This window comes from Microtus oregoni, unplaced genomic scaffold, assembly GCF_018167655.1.
Source record: "Microtus oregoni isolate MIOR12 unplaced genomic scaffold, Mior012 000022F_ref0000154, whole genome shotgun sequence".
In the NCBI taxonomy this organism is placed as follows: domain Eukaryota; kingdom Metazoa; phylum Chordata; class Mammalia; order Rodentia; family Cricetidae; genus Microtus; species Microtus oregoni.
Genome location: NW_024543081.1, coordinates 17,593,892 through 17,610,202, shown reverse-complemented (window position 1 = coordinate 17,610,202; position 16,311 = coordinate 17,593,892). Strand labels below are relative to the sequence as shown.

General features: G+C 55.3%; 1 protein-coding gene across 3 annotated transcripts; it reads left to right on the top strand.

The window, feature by feature from the left end:
- The first annotated feature begins 2,950 nt into the window (after positions 1 to 2,950).
- On the top strand, positions 2,951 to 14,242 carry Rhpn1 (rhophilin Rho GTPase binding protein 1). 3 transcript variants are annotated; one of them, XM_041672319.1, is made up of 15 exons: positions 2,951 to 3,155; positions 6,566 to 6,681; positions 7,582 to 7,710; positions 7,834 to 7,909; positions 8,592 to 8,669; positions 9,024 to 9,148; positions 9,235 to 9,401; positions 9,594 to 9,787; positions 10,200 to 10,356; positions 10,437 to 10,544; positions 10,954 to 11,148; positions 11,714 to 11,790; positions 11,943 to 12,089; positions 12,169 to 12,330; positions 12,769 to 14,242. In XM_041672319.1, exons 1-15 carry the CDS (start codon positions 3,075 to 3,077, stop codon positions 12,940 to 12,942), a joined length of 1,986 nt encoding a protein of 661 aa, XP_041528253.1. In that variant the 5' UTR covers positions 2,951 to 3,074; the 3' UTR covers positions 12,943 to 14,242. The 3 variants fall into 3 exon arrangements, with proteins under 3 accessions (XP_041528253.1, XP_041528254.1, XP_041528252.1); XM_041672320.1 differs by having other exon boundaries at positions 10,434 to 10,544; positions 12,169 to 12,291; XM_041672318.1 differs by having other exon boundaries at positions 10,434 to 10,544.
- The last annotated feature ends 2,069 nt before the right edge of the window (positions 14,243 to 16,311 follow it).

The window sequence follows — 16,311 nt, the reverse complement described above, 5'->3', positions numbered from 1 at the left end:
CTCTCCAATTATCTATAATTGGTTTTTTGGTTGGACTTCTTAGGATTTTCAGATTAAGCAGTCCAGTGACCTGATAATAAATATAGTTTGCTTCCTCCCAGTGTTAGTACCTTGGCTGGGAGCTACAAAGTGTTCAGGCCCCCATCCCTACCCCTTATCCTAGAGCCCTAGTGTGGACATAACAGTATTCAATCATCTCTGTTCCGTCCGCCATCTTTATCAAGCTTAGCTGACTTATCTTGTTCCAGGTGATGTGGGGGGAGCTGCTCCCCGCCCTAGGACACTGGAAGAGGAGCAAGCCCAGTGTGGGCTTCCTAGAGGCCCATCCTCCCTACCGCTCTCATGATGCTTCAGGACATTGCACAGCTCTTGCAGTGGGGCTGGCCATGGTAGTGTCCAGGACAGAAAACATGGTCACCTTCTACAGGATTCGCTAAGTCAGAGACGCCTGGCTCAGGAGCCCTGAGAGCCTCCTAGAAAACTGAGTTTCTATTGCATCAACAGCCAGTTTCGCATGGCAGCCTGAGTGGACCCACTATATAAAATTCAATTGCTTACAAAGGAATGGATACTGCAGCGTTCTTCATCCACAGCTTTGACAGACGATTAGAACGAAAAGGATACGGTGCTCTCCTCTGGCCTCAGGAGCTCATCAGCACAGCCGCCCTCTATCTGGCCTCCCACCTTCCCCACAGACCATGAGCTCTTCACTGGGATTAAAAGGAAGAAATCGCATGCCACCTACAATGCAAACACATTGCATATAAACTGCGGTATACAACGGAAAGACATCCTGTAGTCTAAATGAGCTAACTGAGTTGAAAGGAGATAGGATGCACTGAGTGGCTCCTGGTGTCTCTGCCCAGAGTGGGAGTAACCCGAGGGCAAACATGGAACGCTGGGAAGGGAATGTCCCCACTCCGGACCAGCTCTCAAGTGCGTCAGCACCTTCCCTGGTTTGACACCTCAGATGCTGATCTTCATTTCCTCAGGAACGGGGGAGTGGGAAAATGTCGAGGCTACATTCTCTATCTGAAAATGGCTTGATTCTACTGTCCAGAGTGGTTGGTTTGTTGTTGTTGTATGTTTCGTTTTGGTTTGTTTGTTTTTTTCAGACTTGTAGATTCCAGGCTGACCTCAAACTCACCATGTAACTGGAGAAAGGCCTTGAACCTCTGGTCCTCCTGCTTCTAGCTCCTATATACCGGGGTTCATCGTGTTCTATGAAGCGCCTTGGACTGAACCTAGGACTTTGTGCATAGTAGGCAAGTATTCTACCTGCTGAGCTCTACTTCCCTGCCCCCTCCAACTGATTTTTGACTGAGTCTGAGGTTCTCATTTGAAAAGCCCGAGAGGTCTTAATACCCTCAGCAACTGGGAGCCATCCTCATCTCCTAACAACTGTGCCCTGCAGGACCACTGGGATTGCAGCAGGATATCCCTAAGACCCCTGAGTGGGACCTAAGTGGAAAGTATTTCTGAAGCTACTGTGGATCCCTGCAGTCGGCTAAGCACGCTGCAGAGAGGGAATTTTCCCTAAGCTTGTGAAAAGAACAATCTTGCTGAGAGAGAAAGGAATAGTTAAGAGTCAATATGGGAGGGTTGGAGAGATGGTTCAGTGGTTAAGAATGTGCACTGCTCTTATGCTGGACCAAAGGCTAGGATTCCAGTCCCGACATCTGGCAGCTCACAACTACTTGTATGTCTTGTCCCAGGGGACCTAGTATACTTCTGGACTCTGTAGGCACTGTACTCATATGCAGACACACACACATGAATTAAAATAAAATAAATCTTAGGAAAAAATTATTACTTAGTCACATGTTTTGCTGGATGTAGGTTATGCATGCAGGATTCTGAAGCGAAGCCACCAAGAAGTCTGAGTTCCTGGTTGCCTATATAAGGTGTGCTTGGAGAAGACAGCATATGGCACACTGTGAAGTCTGAGGTGCTGGTCACACTCAGGCAGGATGGCAAGAGCCCCAGTGATGGAGGAAGCTGATGCAGGAAAAGGAGTGCCAGGGGCTCAAAAAGTCCATTAGAGAAGGTTAGGAAGTTTGGAGGGGTTGGTAGGGGCCCATAAGAGATATATTTCTGGGGGTGCCCACTGTAGATGCTCGGGGACATCCAAGAGCTTAGCTGAGAGGATTTAGAGCTAGGGATAAGAGTCCAGTGTGTGTTTTGGTGGTGGTTGGTGGCGGAGCGGGGGGGGGGGGGGGGGGGGGGGGGGGGCTTGGGGGAATGGAGATTGAGCCGACTCCGTAAGGACAAGCAGTGACCAGGGTGGAAGAGGCTGACCTTTGGAACGGCTTGACAAAGGGCAGGCCACTAACTTCTAGGATGTGTTCTCTGTTCATTCCCTGTGAGCCAGACCACATGGAATCTGAGAAGTGCTTGCTCGGGTTCTGGAAAAAATTCAGTTCTCAAAACAGAAGGCCCAGGAGGCAAGCAGGTTCTGGAACAACAAGCAGGTCGATGAGGATGCGTGCTCTGGAAGCGAATGCATTACCAGGGTTCTGGAGGCGGTTCTGAAAGCAAGGGGACCGCAGTGCTGCTCTACTCCGCGGTGCAGGGAAGAAAGCAGGCATTGTTCAAGAATCAGCACAAGCACTTGTCTCTAACAAACCCCATTGTAAACATTTTTAGAGCAGTCCTGGAGGGTCCCGTTGCCGGGGTGACGAGATAAAGTACTGAAGTCCCAGCAGGAGCCGCAGCCGCGCCCGCTCGCCGCCCCCAGCTCTGCAAGTCTTTTCCTAACTTTCCCGCAAGCCCAGCAGCCAGTGTGGCGCATGCGTACTGTGTTCGGCCAGCGGCCCTGGTTGCTAAGGGTTACCAGATCCCTTACCAGGAGCCTGCCTCTCTCTCACTCTGGTTAGTTGTAGTTGCTGTCGATCGGAGCAGCAGTCAAGTCTGATTGGACGGAGCCAAGTTTTGCTGGCGGGGCCCGCGCCCTGCCTCGCCGGTCAGTCGCACTCTCCTGGACCGGACAGTTCGGGCAGCTCGGGTGTTCCTCCCAGGAGTGCGAGGGACTTGCTGCTCGCGGCCTCTGGGTGTCAGCGTCCAGGCAGGCGGCGATGATACTCGAGGAGAGACCAGATGACCCGGGCGCCAGCAAGGACAGCGACCGGCTGCAGGAGGACAGCAGCAACCCTAAGGTGGGGGCTGAGGAGAGGTGTGGATCCCCAGCCTCTTGTCCCGTGCTGTGTGGCGCGGCCTTTGCGGCCTTTCCTTCCTGGGACTGTTGAAACTGAGACCCCAAGGAGAGGCCAGAGCCTGTGTTCCAGCTCGGTGGGAATGCCAGTGGCGCAGCCAAGGACTGGGTGATCTACCTGAAGCGAGGAATCCCCTTGGTTCTCAGAACCAAAAAAGTTAGTTCTGATCGATGGCAGCCCCCACTCCCTCACCTCCACTACCGAGCAGGTGTTTTCTCTGACACCCGTGTAGCCTCCTTTCCTTAACAGTGCCTCCGCATGCACGCGTGAGGAAGTGGGTCACCATTAGATGTTAGTTTGTAGCAGCGGGTGAAACCTTCTGTCCTCTTGCCACTTTCCAGAACACACACCTGCTCCCAAACCCCTGTCTCTGGGGATGAGGGTACCTGGGCTTCCAGGAATCCCGGGGTAAATAGGGGTAGAATGGAGACCTGTTCATTCTTTGCTTAGGGGGTGTTAGGCTGATCTCACTCTGTGGCCCAATCTGGGTGTTTCCTAGGGATCGGTGAGTGTTTAAGTTTCTTAGTGTTTGTGCACGTTCTGTGATACTCCTACTCAACCCCCCCACCCCGGGGGGGGGGGGGCATGCTGCTAAGCACAAGCTCCTGTCACTACTCCCAGGTGTCTGCCATGGCACTTTGCCCTTCCTCTTTCCTGGTGTCAGACTGCACATTGCTCCTGGCTCATTCTATCCAGCTTTTGTGTGTATGTGGCTCAGGTCTCCTAGCGGATGGGGGAGGGGAGAGAGGGGAGAGAGGGTACCCAGTCTTGGACAGATCTCTCAAGGGCTCCCTCCTGCCTGGCATGCCTCATGCCACAGTGACTAGCTGGCACTAGAGAGATGGGGGAAGATGAGGGGAGAAAGAGGAAGGGAGGGAGGGAGGAAAAGAGAGACAGCTTACACCATGTACCCCACGAAATAATTCTCCTTCACAGGCTGGCCATGTCTTGTGGGTGCCCTTTGGAGGGAGTGCTTGTTGCATTGGGCAGCTTTCCTGTCAAGAGTGTGGGACTCTCCCAAAGAGCCGACTCAGTGGGGGAGCCTGGAAAGGCTTGGAACTACCCTAGTCCTTCTTTCTATTCCCAGACCTGTATGGGAATAACTGTCCCCTCTCTTCTGCTAATCCTGGGGGACAGGCCAGTTCAGGCCACTAGGTGGGAGGTTTTGTTTCTCCGTTCTCATCTCTTTCCTCTCTGGACATGGTCAGACCCTGTCCTGGTTGGACCATTGTTATTGGGGTGTCAAAGGTGATGGCAAGCTCTCCCAGAGTTAGACAGGAATTGCCACCATGGGTAGCTTTTGTTTCCAGAGGGTGGGGAGATTGCACCAGGAGAGAGATGGCACCCAGTATGGAAAACTGGGTGTAGGCCATCAGCTTCTAGAATCCATCCAGCCCTATAGATTTGTCTCTGGCTTGCTTATCTTGTCCTTCTGCCAACACAGGTTAGCAGGTTGGCTTGGCCTTCTTGAATGAACCAAATTAAGAAGGCCGAGAACAGGCCCAGGGCCTAGAGAGCTCAGAGTGGCTGGCTGGTGCAACTCCCCATCAGGGTGGGGAGGGGATGGGGCTGTGGGTCATCACTGGGCTAAGGCCTACTGCCCAGCATGTTTGCAGTCCTAGCTGCTCACCAGAACCTAGGACTCCAGAGCCTTTGTAGTAGGATCTCAGAAAGATGTTTGTCGTTTACTTAGTGGCTTGGAAGAGAGGAGACTGTCATGGCCCCAGTGTCCATCCTGCACAGATAGGGATGGGTCCTAAGGAGGCAGTACATTGTGGGTCCAGCACTGGTACCTCCTCTGCCCCTATGCTGTCTTGTGCCAGCTATCCAGAGAGTGAGTCACCTCTCTGTGGTCACCCAAGGATGACTTAATGGCCGGCTTCTTTCAGAGTGAGCCCACATGCCACTTCTGTGGGCGCTCTTCAGTGACATGAGCCTCTCTCGGAAGCTGGCTCCGTGGGAAGGTTGGGACCACAGTCAAGGTGATTGCCTTCCAGGAACTCCATCCATGCCAAGGTGTAAGCCTTGCTTAAACCCTTGCAAGGTGCTGAGACGGCTCTTACATGACAGGAGGCCACGCTTTAAAGCATGATGAGTATTGGCAGTGTCAGGGTTAACGCTCACACACACACACACACACACACACACACACACACACACATACACACCACTGTGTTGTTTGGACTGGAGCCTTCCGGTCCCTGTGACCACTAGTGCGCGTATTTCTTTGCCTTCTACAAAATCTTTGCCACCAAGTCTTAAGCTGATGGGTTAACCCAGGCAGGGTAAGAACCTTGCAGGGCTTGTAGGACTTAAAGCTGTATACAACACCACTCATCCCCACTCCTTGACAGTCTCTGGGAGGAAGCTTCTAGGTCATGGCCGCTGAGCCTGTGGCTGGAAAGAGGAGATGTCACCGATAACTCAAGCCACCCATCTCACATTACACAGGAGGAGCTTTCCTCCCTCTGGGGCTGGCAAAGACACACTGGAACCCAATGCCTAGTTGTCTGTGTCACAGACCAGTCCCCTCTGCCTGAGCAGCACAGGCTCATGACAGTCTGGTGGCCATGTTCTTAGTGCTGTGGGCATGTACACTGCTTGGAAAACCCTGTGGGTAGAGCCCAGGCCAGGTCCCTCTAAAAGGGACTTTGTCCTGGGCTTTGGTAGTAGTTCCCTGGAAAGGTGGCCAGACCCCCAAGGCATATTGTACCAGCTACATAGATGAGCTGGTGAGTCCTCAGGGCATGTAAGGTTGGTTCCAGCAGGGACTAGCAGAAAGGGCTTCCTGATGGAGATTACAACATATTTTAATTTTTAAGAGGTTTTATTTTTAATTATGTGTGTGCATGTCTGTATATGGTTATTTGCATATGAATGCAGGTGTTCTCAGAGGTCAGAGATGTTGGAATCCCCCAGAGATAGAATTACAGACAGTTGTGAGCCATGTGACATGCGTGCTAGCTAGGAACCAAACTTGGGTTCTCTACAAGAGCAGTATGGGCACTTAACCAATGAGCCATCTCTTCATAGAACTATGTCCAGAGCCCCGTCACACCATATTTTAAACTGTGGGACCATGGATAACCTGGTGTTAGGAAAGGGGTTATATGGGGGAAGCCAATTAGATTTTGGGGATGAGGCTGAGTCTACGGCATCCGTGAAGCATTGTGGGGAAGCATCTCACCCATGTTCCCAGCCAGGCCTGCCCAGCCCCTCCCTGTGATACCAGCTGAGGATCCAGCCCACAGTGACCACTTCCTTTCCTAGGGACAGGTTCAGGTCCCCTGATCTTGGCAGAGGCTATGCTGATGGGGGTTCTGTGGGCATCACCACCGTCATCCTCCCTGCAGGGCTATGACTCCTTGATGCAGAACCAGCCTGGCCAGCTGCAGAGCCACAGGGCTCGGCTCCACCAGCAGATCAGCAAGGAGCTGCGAATGCGGACGGGTGCCGAGAACCTCTACAGGTGAGCACCTGCTACTGCGGAGCCCTGGATTGGGGACAGATGGGCAGATGAGCTTGACGTGGCTGCCACTTGGGTCCTAGTAGCCTCACTATACTTTACCATTCAGCCTAGACCCTCACAGACAAACCAGGCCATTGCCACCTCTAGGCCTCCCCACATAATGCTTGGCCAGGAACCAAAAGCCTCCTTAGGAGGCCCAACAGGATCTGGTGAGCCTCGGAGGCTGCTCAGAAGCTGTGTATGATAGGTGGCTGAGCACTCCAAGGCTGAGGACCTTGTAAATGATCTTCTGACCCAGCTTCCTCTAAACACAGTACTCTGTACTCTGCAAGGGAGCCCAGGGCTATGACCCCCCAACATCCTCCTCTTCCCTGTCACCAGAGACCTCCTGCTCCCTGTGCTGGGGCCCAGTACAGACACAGGGAGGGCTGGCTGTGCCGACAGTCTGGGGAACTTGTGTTGGAATCACAATGGCTTTGGAGAATGAGCTGTGTAAGAGGAGGTATCATAGAAGAGGAAGGGGGGATGGTGGAGAGATGGCTCAGTAGTTAAAAGCACTGACTGCTCTTCCAGAGGCCCCGGGTTTAATTCCCAGCACCCATATGACACCTCACAAATGTCTGTAACTCCAGTTCCAGGGGACCTGACACCCTCACACAGACATACGTGTAGGCAAAATACCAATGCACATAAAATAAAAGATAAATAAATTTTTATAAAAAGAGGAGGAAGGCACCTCTGTGCCAGCTCTACTTAGCTGTTGCCACCCTGACTCCAGCAGTGGGGTCTAGCCCAGCAGTACCCTGTGGGTGGACTCTGAAGCCTGGGTGGGACAGGAGAACTGTTGGGGGTCTGGGTCATTGGATCTGCCTCAGGCATGGGTCTTCTCCCCTCTCCCAGAGCCACCAGCAACACCTGGGTCCGACAGACAGTCGCCTTGGAACTGAGCTATGTCAACTCCAACCTGCAGCTGCTGAAAGAGGAGCTGGCAGAGCTGAGCAGCAGTGCGGATGTAGAGCAGCCAGAAGGGTGTGAGACACCAGGCGGGGCATGCCCACATGTGTGGAGGGTGCAGCGGTGGGCAGGGAGCCTCGGGAGAGGTCTCCAGGGTGCTAGAGGCACTAGGTCTAGAGCTCCTATTTCTGCTTTTAGTGAAAGTGTTACTATTCCCATGATCCCCCTGGGCCTGAAGGAAACCAAGGAGTTGGACTGGGCCACACCCCTGAAGGTAAGTGCTGGCCTGTGACCTTTGAAGGACATGATCCTGAGGTGGGCTGGGGTTAGATGCTCCCTAATCTAGTCATCCCATTGAACAGGTGAGGAAGCTGAGGATGGGGAGAGGAAGGGCTAACCTACCAGGAGCTAGCACTATCTTCCTGCTGCCTGATTCTGATGTCAACCTGGGCTAAGGGTTAGATAAAGGTTAGGATTGAGGCCCTGCCCTAAAATGGCTATGAAGGGCTTCATCATTCTGGGATTCCCAGTATGACCACCACGCAGAGGGTCTCCTGGCTCAAGGATGTCACCATCACCTGTTCTGTGTGAATGCCTGGCTCCTGAGTGACCTGGAGAGCATTCAGACCCCAGAACATTCCATATATCTTCTTCCTGGGCCTGTTGGGTCCCATGGGAAAATGACATGACCTTATGACTCAGTGTCTGAGTCTCCAAGGTGGCAGATGAAAGAATGTGTGTAAAATAGCACCCCAAGAATCCTGGCCCAGTTCTGTCTTTGGAATCCAGGACTTGGGAACCAAAGCGTCAGCATCTGCCAGTGTTACAGCACCCAGGTCCTCAGCCCTTCCCTGGCCCCAACTATACAGACAACCTGCTCTTCTCTGGCCCCTCCCCTTCCCAGAGCAGGCTGCAGGCATGGTGTGCCCCAAGGGCAATACCTGTTCTTCCAACAGGAGCTGATCTCTGAGCACTTTGGAGAGGATGGTACCTCCTATGAGACAGAGATCCAGGAACTAGAGGACCTACGGCAGGTGTGTGGGCTGCTTCCCCTCTTGCTGCTCCGGGGGCAGAAGTGGAAGCCAAGTCATAGGTTGTATCTCAGTGCAGAGGTTCACATGGAGCCCCCACACGCTAGGAAACCTGGGAGATAGGCAAAGCCAGTGTTCATGGAAGGACCTGGTGACTCTACTCTGGTCATGCTCTGTTGGTCTGGACAGTGGCACTGCCTGTTCCCTCCCTGGGGCCTTCTTGGCCTTTTGTGCCAGGCTGCCCTCAAAGTTCCTGGGGTGTCAAGTATTCCTTGGAGATGATGGCCAGGGAGATTTGAGGATGGCATCATGAGTAGTGAATCCTGGGACTGGGCCCCACTGAATTCTCCCTTGCAGGCCACGAGGACTCCCAGCAGGGACGAGGTCGGCCTGGATCTGCTTGCTGCCTACTATAGCCAGCTCTGTTTCCTGGATGCCCGTTTCTTTAGCCCTGCCAGGAGTCCAAGGCTGCTGTTCCACTGGTAGGGGCTAGCAACAGAGGTGGAGGCCCTGGGATGGGAGGCCAGGTTGTTATGGGAACTGTACCCATCCTGACACCATACTACAGGTACGACTCGCTCACGGGGGTCCCGGCACAGCAGCGGGCCCTGGCCTTCGAGAAGGGCAGTATACTGTTTAACATTGGGGCACTCCACACGCAGATCGGAGCGCGGCAGGACTGCTCCTGCACCGAGGGCACCAGCCATGCCGCTGAGGCTTTCCAGAGGGCTGCTGGTGAGGGCTGTCGACCATAGTAGGCTAGTAGGCGGGGTATGGTGCCCATCTCTGGGGCAGGAAATATGGCTGGTGGACATGACCTCCCTGCGTGAAAAACTTAGCACATAAGTCCTCTAGTGGGAAGTTCAGAAGGTAGTCCTGGTGGGCATGGGAGGTCCCTATCTGTTTGAGCACTCTCTCCATCCTCAGGGGCTTTCAGACTCCTGAGGGAGAACTTCTCCCATGCTCCGAGCCCAGACATGAGCACCGCGGCTCTCTCCATGCTGGAGCAGCTCATGGTTGCTCAGGCACAAGAGTGCATCTTCAAGGGCCTTCTGCTGCGGGCCTCTGACACACCCGACAGCTGTCCAGCTCAGCTGCAGTTGGCTCAGGAAGCTGCCCAGGTAAGGCCAGGGAGCCCTGCCTGGGAACCTCAATGAGATGGCCAAGCCGTGGCCACTCAGAGAGCAGAGCTCAGCGGGACCTGAGCAGCTTTGGTTTGGACCCAAGTCAGGCAGGAATGGGCAACCACGAAGGAGGCACCCGCATCTAGTGCTCTGTGTCATTCCCTAATGCCAGTGGCTGCCCCAGTGCGTGTGGTCCTGAGAACAGGAACCGAAGCCCTGGATGTCCCTGTCTGGCTCGGCTAGCAGTCTAGGGAGAGGCTGCCAGAATGTGGAGCAGAATAGGTGGAGTCCAGGGTGCATGGGCAGGGAACTTAGGCTGTCTACTAGGGGTCGACTGGCCTTGCCCCTTGAGCTTCCTGGGCCCAGAGAAAGGCAGAGGCTCCATTTGGACCAGCATGCCTGTTGGCAGGTGGCAGCTGAATATCGGCTTGTGCACCGGGTCATGGCCCAGCCACCTGTCCGAGACCACCTACCCGCCTCTTGGACCAACCTGGCACATGTCAAGGCTGAGCACTTCAGTGCCCTGGCCCACTACCACACAGCCATGGCCCTCTGCGAAGGCTCCTGTGAGTGCGTCACCCCGCATGCCTGTGTGAGCCCACAGAGGCTCTCTGCTCACACTCATGGCCTCTCTGACCCCCAGCAGCCGACAAGGGAGAGCTCCCAGGGCAGGAGCGCGTCTTCCAGCCCTCAGCTACCTGTGAGCCCCAAGGCCCCACACTGCCGCAGCATCCGGAAGAGCGCAGGAAGCTTGGTGAGGCATCACAGACAGGGCCCTGGGCCAATTGTGGCAGGGTGCTCCATAGTCACTCATCAGCTGGCATCCCTGGGTTGGTGGGAGCTGCTGAGAGAGGGGCTCCTGGGAGTGCTGGGCAGGTGGCTACATACTGGGGACAACTCTTCCCTTGCTCTACTGTTTGGCTTGGCAGAACTTTCCTAGTTTGGCTAACACTGTCTGACCCTTTCCCTCTCCTGATGAATGATGAGACAGAGGGTCTGGGAACCAGCTGGGAAGGGCCCTTTGGCAGGGCTCCCATACATTCATGTGTGGTGTGTGTGTGCCCAGCTTGACAGGGCCAGTTGGTAGGGCACCCATGCACGCATGTATGTGGGTCTGTGTGTGTGTGGGTGGGTGGATGTGACAGTGCTATGCTTGTGCACAGCGAAGGCCCACCTGAAGCGCGCCATCCTGGGCCAGGAGGAGGCGCTGCGGCTTCACACTCTGTGCCGAGTCCTGCGGAAGGTAGACCTGCTACAGGTTGTGGTAACTCAGGCACTGGGGCGATCGCTAGCCAAGTACTCAGAGCTCGAGCGTGAGGATGACTTCTTCGAGGCTGTGGAGGCCCCCGACATCCAGCGTGAGCAGCCAGGGAGGGCCCTTTGGGATGAGGATGTCAGTCAAATAGCCAGGCTGAGCCCCTGCAGCTACTGCTGAGGGACCGTCAGCCAGCCAGGTGTGGTGGCACATGCCTATGGTCCCAGCCCAGCACTAGGGAGACTGAGTCAGGAGGACAGAGTTGAAGGACAGCCTGGGTGGCATAGTGAAAACGTCTTTGGGTGGGTGGGGAGACAGCCTGGGCTGCGGAGTGGAGCCCTGGGAGGATATCAGGCCAGCATCCCCTACCATCCCCTTCCCTGCTTTCTTGGTTCTTGCAAGGCAAGAGGGGAGAGGGGCACAGTGCCAGTTGGGGCTTCCAGGTGGATCCCTAGAAGTCTCTCAATACATCATCTGTTTGGGGAACTAGTATAGCCCTGGCTGTCAGTGGGAACACCAGGCTTTGAGGAGCCAGGAAAGTCCCACTTGTAACTGAGGGCCACACACTCCTCTGAACTGAGCCAAGTCCCATCCGTGGAACTCTGGTTCTGGGAAGTTCAAGAGTCTGGGGTTCGGTTCCAATTCTCTTTTCCCTCCTGACCTGTCAGCCAAGACCCACCAAGCACCAGAGGTGAAAATGCCGAGCCTGTCCCAGGTGAAGGTGACTGACCTCTTCCATCGACTGGTGAGCAAGCCCGCTCTCCCTCCCTGTCCCCCTTCCCTTTGGCCCCTCAACTGTTTCTGTCCTAGGGGATACAGGCTAAGATGGGTTTGCCAGGCAGGTCAGGGCTCTTTGACTACCACCCAGCTAGGCCTCTACCACTTGTCTCCTTCCAGGGACCCCTGTCTGTGTTCTCAACCAAGAATCGGTGGCAGCTGGTAGGGCCAGTGCGCATGACCCGAGGAGAGGGTGGCTTTGGTTTCACACTGCGGGGAGACTCACCTGTCCTGATCGCTGCTGTTGTTCCCGGGAGTCAGGCTGAGGTAAAGGTCCTCCGGCCCCTGGTGTTGAGATCCCAGACCATCAGTCTGCCACCGCCTCACTGATCCGCGTTCTCCATAGTCCGCTGGCCTGAAGGAGGGCGACTACATCGTGTCTGTGAATGGGCGCCCTTGCAAGTGGTGGAAACACGTGGAGGTGGTGGCGCAGCTGAGGGGCATGGGCGAGGACGGCGTGAGCCTGCAGGTCGTGTCCCTGCTGCCCAGCCCTGAGCCACGTAGCACGGTGAATCCTTGGCCTGGGAGAAGATCCCCAAACTCCAGCCCTACCCAGCCCTGGCCTTCCTCTTGATTGTCCAAGAAGCCTCAGAGCGAAGGTGGGAAGGTGGCCTTCAGTGGAGGTGGCTTCCTGGGCAGTGTTCACCTGTGATGGTACCTCCACAGTGTGGCTATCGTCCTGCTCCAAATGAAGCCCACAGCCCATATCAGTGGGGGTTTGTCCCCAGACTAGAGGCTTCTAAACCAGTCTATTCCAGAGGTCACATCCTTTCAACAAGGCCATTCCAGGGTTGAATGGCAAGCAGCCTTACATGGCCACTTCAGATGTCCCCAACATGTTCCTAACACGCCTATCACTCCTAGAGGGCTCTGCCCTCTTCCCAGGGTGGCCACAGATAGGGCAGGCCATAATGGCTGACCACATCTGTCCCTGTCCTGGCTGTAGGGACCCCGACGACCAGCACTGCTGTGGAGTCAGAGAGAGTGTGGCTTCGAGACGCCGATGCCTGCCCGTGCCCGCCCCTGGCCCATCCTTGCCTGGAGCCGCAAGAACAAACAAAGCAAGACTGGGAGTCAACCAGACCCCTGCACGAACAGGAACTGTGTCACCTGTCCCTGAGCTGGACACCCTGGACCCCTGCGTGCCCCGGGTGGCTGTGGAGGCCATTTTGCTGTGTCCATCACCCTGTAACCAGCTCCAGCTAGCCAGGTGTACCTAGTGCGTCCTGCCCTCTGCGCTAGGGGACCAATAGGCTGCCCGCCCCCACTTGCTTAGAACTAGAGATGTTTATTAAAAATGTCGGTCAGATGAGAGGAATCTGAGCCCAGTGCTGAGACCATGGCCTCTTTACCTGCACCAGGGATGTCCCAGTCACTCCAGTGCTCCCTGAGACCATGGCCACTCTACCCGCACCAGGGATGCCCCAGTCACTCCAGTGCTCCCACGGCTGCCCTCTGCGGAGGGCAGCAGGGCTGGTGCTGTTCCGCCCAAGCCTCTTGGCCCCTGCCATGCCCCAGCTACTCTGCTGCTGCGTTGGCTCTATCCTCAGGTCCAGTTGCTCTGGGAATGTCCCCTCAGACATGTCTTCCTACCCTGAAGAGCAGGCCTGCTGCAGAGCGGCCCTGCCAATCACCTCTCTGACCTCCCTTCCCTTGCCGGTCTCTCACCGTATGAGGTCCCAGCGAAGGCATTTTATCTTCAGCCTCCTTATAGTGCCCCAACTTTCAGAGTCCGACCTTTTGTCCAGGAAACAAGTATTCTGGCCACCCGGCTGCCCAGTTCCAGCTGCTCCCATGCAGGCCTGGGCAGGTCTCTTAGAAGAGTGGGCTCAGGACCTGAACTCCAAAGGGACAGGATGGGGGCACCATGTGGGAAGCAACCCTAAACTGTGTATGGCAAAACCATGGAGATGCTCTTCCTCAAAGGCCGTGGAAGGTTCAGGATAGGAACAGAAAGACTGCCCAAGGTGCATGAAACCCTGGGCTTAATCCCCAGAACTAGAACAAAAAACAGATGGGGAACTTGTTCCCAGGGACCACCAGGGGGCAGCGGTTGCCCACTCATGCAGCCCTAGGAGGCTACAGCTCATCCAAGCCCCGTGAATCTGAGGAAGGACCAGAAAAGAGACACAGTCAGCAGCCCACACCCTTACATCCTCCAATCTCTTCTGTGGGGCTCCCAGGTAAGAGTACCCGATTCTATGCTTCGGGTCTGGCTACACAGTCTAGTGTCCCGCTGCACATCACCCCGTGTGGACGTCAGCATCATGGTCTAGCGAGGACAAATGTAGACCATAAGCACGTGAGTCAGGAAGATCCAAGCACAACTTCCTTCCGAAGCAGTCGAGGTTCCCAGGGGAACCAGGTGTGTCCCCTCCTTCTTCACCTGCCCTCTTAGGACAATCTCCAGTGCAGCAGAATGGCCAAGGTCACTCAGGCTCCTCAGCTCTTGTTAATTTTATTAATAAAACAGTGTGTCAAGGAAGCCATTACATGATAATCAGAGAAGACAGGCTGGGCAGCCCTTGTGGAGGGTGGTGAATGCGAGGGCCCTCCCCTCCCCCACTCCTCCCCCACCCCAAGCAGGCATGCAAGCACACACACACACCTTGGATGGTCTGTCAAGACGAGGGAAGGAGCTGCCCCTCACCTACACAGTGACTCTAGGCTGCCACAGCCTGATGCCACACTCTGCTGACCGCACCATGCCCAGGCCTTTGTTCCCGGGCCCTTGCTAACTGAGCCCCTCCACCTGAAATCACAAATCTCCTGCTCAAAATTCACGGCTTTAGGGGTCCCTCTTAAAGTTGTTCCTGTGCCATGGTGACTCCTCCCAGCAGGAGCCATTGTGTCTGAGTGGCTTATCCATGCCTTCTCCCAGCGTGAGACGAGTCCCTGGGGCACACTGTCCCTGGGCAGGACAGCGGTCCTGGCTGAGGTCCAGCTGCCATGGCAGGAGAGCTCCTAGGACCATGGTTCCCTGGGTCTAGAGCTCTGTCTGGGCTAGGACTGTGTGGTAATGGAAGCCCTACCTAGCCCTCTGTGTGAACTTCTTTAGACAGGAAAATAGGTGTGCATAACATAGGCCGGCACCATGGGAGCCAGCCAGAGAGCCGTGCATGCTGGAGGGTACTAGCCCTGATCTTAACAACGCATGGCAGCCACCCCAATGGGCCACCCCCCGCAAGGAATGTGAGCAAACCTGGGGCCCATTTACCCTGGTGTGTTTCTTGCCACCACCCTGCCCCACACTGTTCCCCGAACCTTCCTACCTAGCTGGTATCTTCTCAGCCTTCAGAGTCCATGTCCCTTTCTTGGGCAGCTCTTGTTTGTCCACACCCTCACTCTGAGCTGCAGCCCCTTCTGGCTCAGCCACATAAATGCTAACTACTGTGGATCATAGGTGGGCCCTAGGGCCATGAACAAGGACCGGGCCAGCTGGTCAGTGAGGGCCCTGAATACCTGAGGAAGACACATGACATATGTCACACATATGTGCTGCCTGAGAGGGAAGAACGGGGACGGCCTGTCTCCTCACAGCCTGCGCAGACCCAGCATCCACGGCCAGTAGGGAGAACATACGGTTGAGAGAAGAGGGGTGTCCCTGTGTGTTTCTCATGCATACAACCCAAGGCAGCACACGCCGTGGAGGGGTGCTTCATTTTCGGAGCAGCTCCCTGGGCAGGAGGCTGAGGCATGTGTATGCTGCGATTCCTTTCTGCTTTGCCAACAAAAAACTGCCGAGAGGGGAAAAGGCAAACTCTGTTTTGCTTGAATCAGCAGTGAGAGGCCTGGAGATTAATGTGGGAGAGGGAGGCACAGAAGAGAGAGTGGGGGTGGGGAGAGAGTGAGGGCGGGGTGCGTGTGGACTGGGAGGTTTGGTGATAGATAGTCAAGTGAAGATGTTCAGGTGGAAGGACCCTGCTACCTCCGGGGCTACTGCCTTCTAGGCCCCTCCTTTTGCATGTGTGCTTTGGGTCTAAGGCCCAGCCCAGAACCTCCACCTACCATGCCTACCCCCATGCCCATCAATATTTTATTTTGTCCATTGTTCCCAGGGATTTGTGAGTTCAGCTGCAGGCACGGGAGCAAGGGACAGGAGAAATCAGTGCACCAAGCTCCCAGTCCAGGGAGTTATGCCCCTGGATTACTGTCATCCTTGAGTGAACTGAGACTGTGTGGTTGGGACGTCCAAGGAAGCGGAGTGAAGATGCAAGCCAGACATTTGGCCTGCCTGGTGGGGCACCTGAGTCAGAAGCCCATAGTAGGGGGCTTAGTGGAGTGTCTGGCTGGGTACTGGTTCTGAGCAGGCGACGGGTGCAGGGCAGATGCAGGGGAATGGTAGGGGCTTGGGCCACTTGGAGTTGTAGCCCAGGTGAGGGAAAATGATGGCCAAGCCAGGACATGAGACAGATGTAGTGGGCTGTGCCTCAGTTTCTCAGAATAGGGAAGAGAGAGTAGAGACTTGCTGCTAGCCTCAGAGAAGCAG

Coding starts and splice junctions, on each gene's coding strand:
- Rhpn1 (XM_041672318.1), top strand. CDS start 3,075: ATGATACTCGAGGAGAGACCAGATGACCCGGGCGCCAGCAAGGACAGC. Junction 10,545..10,953: donor GGAAGAGCGCAGGAAGCTTG/GTGAGGCATCAC, acceptor GCTTGTGCACAG/CGAAGGCCCACCTGAAGCGC. Junction 11,149..11,713: donor GGAGGCCCCCGACATCCAGC/GTGAGCAGCCAG, acceptor CTGACCTGTCAG/CCAAGACCCACCAAGCACCA.